At 39.6% G+C, this 4,240-nt stretch overlaps 1 protein-coding gene across 1 annotated transcript; it reads left to right on the forward strand.

Moving 5' to 3' along the window:
* Window positions 1-2,676: 2,676 nt before the first annotated feature.
* On the forward strand, window positions 2,677-3,967 carry LOC144820284 (actin-like protein 7B). Its single transcript, XM_078677870.1, has one exon. It carries the CDS (start codon window positions 2,677-2,679, stop codon window positions 3,919-3,921), a length of 1,245 nt encoding a protein of 414 aa, XP_078533996.1. The 3' UTR covers window positions 3,922-3,967.
* The last annotated feature ends 273 nt before the right edge of the window (window positions 3,968-4,240 follow it).

Consider the following 4,240-nt stretch of genomic DNA (forward strand, 5'->3'; position numbering starts at 1 on the left):
TCCCGGGAAGGTTTCTGGCATACATTTGTTTTAAATATCGGACCCCCAGGGATCTCATAATTTTTCGAATACTGATGTACGCACAAGACCGAAAAACAAAAAAACGTGTATCCACAAGCGCTCGAATAAATTAATAGAATTAAAACCGCATTCATCCGATCGCCAGGAAACTTTGGGAAGTTGTTGAGTACACTCCCGTGAAGGTTTCTGGCATAAATTCTTTTTTAATATCGGCCCCCCAGGGCCCTCATAATCTTTCGAATACTGATGTACGCACCAGACAGAAAAACAACAAATCGGGTATCCACAAGCACTCGAATAAATAAGGGAATTAAAACGACACTTTGAAATGTTTTCCATATTAAAATGAATACATTTCAATAAAAATGACACAATGTAAATTGAATGTTATCATAACGAGTTTCCTTGAATTTCCTTTCTTCGGAGAACGCAGCAATGCGCGACGGGTAAGCTAGTAGGAAATATGTCAATGCAGGTCAGACAGAATTTCTTACTTTTTTGATATATATCATAAAAACTGAAATAACTCACCAGGTGGAGAAAGGATATATTTGGGTACATGGATGGTGAGGAGTTGTTACCTTTTCTTTTTTGCACTGCCCTCATCTCCAGCCTGATGATGGCCTAGCTGCAAAATATTAAATTGCTTGGCTATGTAGCATTTTCCCAGTATAGTTTGTTTTGCAACGAAGAGTGCTGCACACATTTACACGACTGCTTCCAGAAAAAACAGATTGCACAATAACTTCCTACAATTTTGCTACAAGAGATGAACAAAACAAATACTACTGCTGCGCCATTCGCACACTATTTCTGCCCAATCAGATCACAGACTGCAGTGCGATAGCATCATGCCATCATTCAACATAATTGACAGTATAATTATATCGTGGCTGTTCTCCTAGCTGATCCAAGATAAGGCATATACTCCCACAAACCCAATATATCTAACAAGAACTGGCAAAGTCAAAATGTCGGGCCTCGTCATACTGGCACGATATTTATATTTTTGTTTTTTGCAAGCATATGCCACAAAAATAAAAATCTAAAAAATACACTGTCTAAACATGATGGCTGAATGCTTGCAAAACAAATATAATTAAAAAATGAACAATTACGGAACAGGACGGGTTCTTCCTGACCGTCAAGTGTTCTTAGAAAAGGTGTATAAACCCTTTTTAGTTTTACTGCACATCACAAGAAAATATGATTCCTATTGGTGCACAGAAAAGTTATGATGGATTTTGAATACATGAAACTTTAAGATAGAATTTGCACACACAAGGATGGCTAGAAGTTAAAAAATGAATTGAGTCCAAAGGAAAAAAAGAAATGAACACAAGTCAAATATTGATATAGCTATCCTGGTACTGAAGTGCTTCTACTTCTTTTAAGGTGGATGTCCACATGATCAAGCAGAATGCCAGCACTCACAGTGCAGGAGAGCAAAAGGCTAAAGTTGGCTAAACCCTGGTCCCATGGTGGGGGGAGGCAAAACGTGAAGCACAGTTGACCAAACCAACAGATTTAGAGCCATATGTATCAACATCTCCATTCGCGATTCTCAAATAGCGATTTTTTGCGAATCGCTATTTGAGAATCGCAAAATGCTATGTATGTAGGATTTGCAATACATTTTGCAAATCCTACATATTCCTTAATTGCGAATCTCAAATTGCGATTCGCAATTAAGGAATACCTCCCCATTTATTCCTATGGGCCTAGAGGCCCATAGGAATGAATGGGAAGACATTCTCAATTTGCGATTCGCAATTAGCGAATCGCAAATTAAGAATGCAATTTCAAGGGTGCAACAGGGCGCTAAAAGGACACCCTGTTGCACCCCTGAAATAAGCATGGGTGCACATGTGGCACACATAATGCCCTAAGGGCATGTATGTGCTTCACATAGCACTGTGAAAAATGCAAAAAAAAGTTACTTTTTCAAAGAAATCGAAAATTACCACCAACTTGAAGTTGGTGGTAATTTGTGATTCCTTAAGGCCAAATTGCACTTTTTTGGTGCTTCTCACATTGCACTTAAGGAATCGCAAATTTTGTGATTCCTTATTTTGCACGCAGATTTGCATCATACATACCATTTGGCAAAATTAAGATCGCAAACGCCGAAATTCTGCGAATTCCGGCGTTTGCGAATGCAATTCTGCTTGATACATATGGCCCTAAGTCAATAACCTAAAGCACCCCATAGATACATCTATCAATAGATACATATATCTATTTATTATTACACAGTGCTGGAGAGACCGCTAAAGCTGATTGTAGGTCAGACATCAAAAGTTCTGCCACATTTCAACACTACATATATTATTTCCTGTGGGCTGACCCAACATTATATTTATGTTCTAGCAAACCAACAGCTGAAGAAGGCTGACCTAAAACCACTTTCTACATGTAATAATACTGTTAATATGATTTTTTGGGATGACATTAGTCTGATGAGGCAACTAAAACTGTCTTTAGGCCAGACCTAAAAAAACTCTCACTGAGGCTGTTAAAGAACATGACCGTGAGTTCATAATTAATGGTGATGCCATTGTCATAGCAACATGAAAAGTTCCAAAGGCAGAACTATTTTTATGAGTTGCTTCAGGACGGAAGTGCGAATACAAACTGGTAAGCAATTCCAACTCCATGGCTGATTTGGGAACAGAAGTTTCAAAGGACCTTGAAAACACTAGCACCCCGGAGGTGGCAAATGGGGGGTCTGGTGAGGATATTGCAGTTGAGCCCTTAAACACAGAAGAGAGAACAGAGACAAGGCTAGTGCAAGAAACAAAGGCAATTATCATAGATTTTGGTACACATCATTGCAAAGCTGGTTATGCTGGAGACCACAAGCCGACCTATGTGGTTTCTACAACTGTGGGCAAGCACCTTCAGGCAACGGCCAAAACAGGAGACAACCGTAAAGAAAGTTATGTGGGACAAGAGCTCTTAAACACTGAGCTGCATTTGAAGCTTGTCAACCCACTTCAACATGGCATTGTGGTGGACTGGAACTGTGTCCAAGATATTTTGGAGTACATTTTCAAGAAAGAAATGAACATCGCACCAGAGGAACATGCTGCATTGGTATCAGACCCCCCACTCGGTCCTATTACCAACAGGGAAAAGTATTCAGAAATGATGTTTGAAGTTTTTGGTTCTCCAGCCATACATATTGCTAATCAATCCATACTCTCCATGTACTCCTATGGAAGGATATCTGGTCTGGTCATTGAAACTGGTCATGGAGTTTCCTATGTAGTTCCCATCCATGAAGGCTATATGGTGCCCAATTTAACCAAGAGAGTGGATTATGCTGGATCTGATGTTAGCAAATACCTTAAACAGCTACTAAATGATGCTGGCCACAGTTTCACTGATGAAGATCTTCCCATGATGGACTACATGAAGAAAAAATGCTGTTATGTTTCATTAGATCTGGACTATGAAATGGGCTTGCCCCTCAGTGACTACATGGTTGATTATGAACTTCCGGATGGGCACATTATTACGGTTAGCAAAGAAAGGTTCCTGCCCTCTGAAGTTCTCTTTTACCCATCACTGTTAGCAGTGAATCAACCCGGCCTACATACTCTGGCTATTGGCAGTATCAATAGATGTGGTGCGGGCCTTCGACAGGAAATGTTGGGCAACATCTTGCTTTGTGGAGGTTCTACTGTGCTGGAAGGATTTCCGGAACGCTTTTTGGGGGAGATGAATAAAGCTTTTCCTGATGAAGTACCCATCGTTGAGGCTTCATCTGAAAGAAAGTATGCCGTGTGGACGGGTGGCTCGGTCTTGGCGTCACTTAAATCCTTTCAGCAGCTGTGGGTATCAAAGGAAGAATATGATGAGCAGGGACCATTAGTCATTTATAATAAATGTTTTTGATTATTTGATTATAAATTTCCACACAGATTTTAACTCCAACCAGACATGCAGGGTTTCTAGCTCAACATTTTTTCGAAACTAATAATTTGAAGAAAAAAAACAGTTGACTATGTCTTCACAATAGCATAAATCTAGTATCTTCAACATTTCAGTTTAGTTTTGCTTTCTTTGTTTTGGTTTTGTGTGTTTATAACTAGGTTAAAATCAATGTAGAAGTATATCCAGGCTGCTGTTTTTTATTCTGTTATTGGGCTGTAAGAGTGCAATGCACAAAAGCTGGTCAATAGAGAAGTGCAGGTGGATAACCTGTGCTTTAAGA

The sequence above is a fragment of the Lissotriton helveticus genome, chromosome 2_1 (genome assembly GCF_964261635.1).
Source record: "Lissotriton helveticus chromosome 2_1, aLisHel1.1, whole genome shotgun sequence".
NCBI lineage: Eukaryota > Metazoa > Chordata > Amphibia > Caudata > Salamandridae > Lissotriton > Lissotriton helveticus.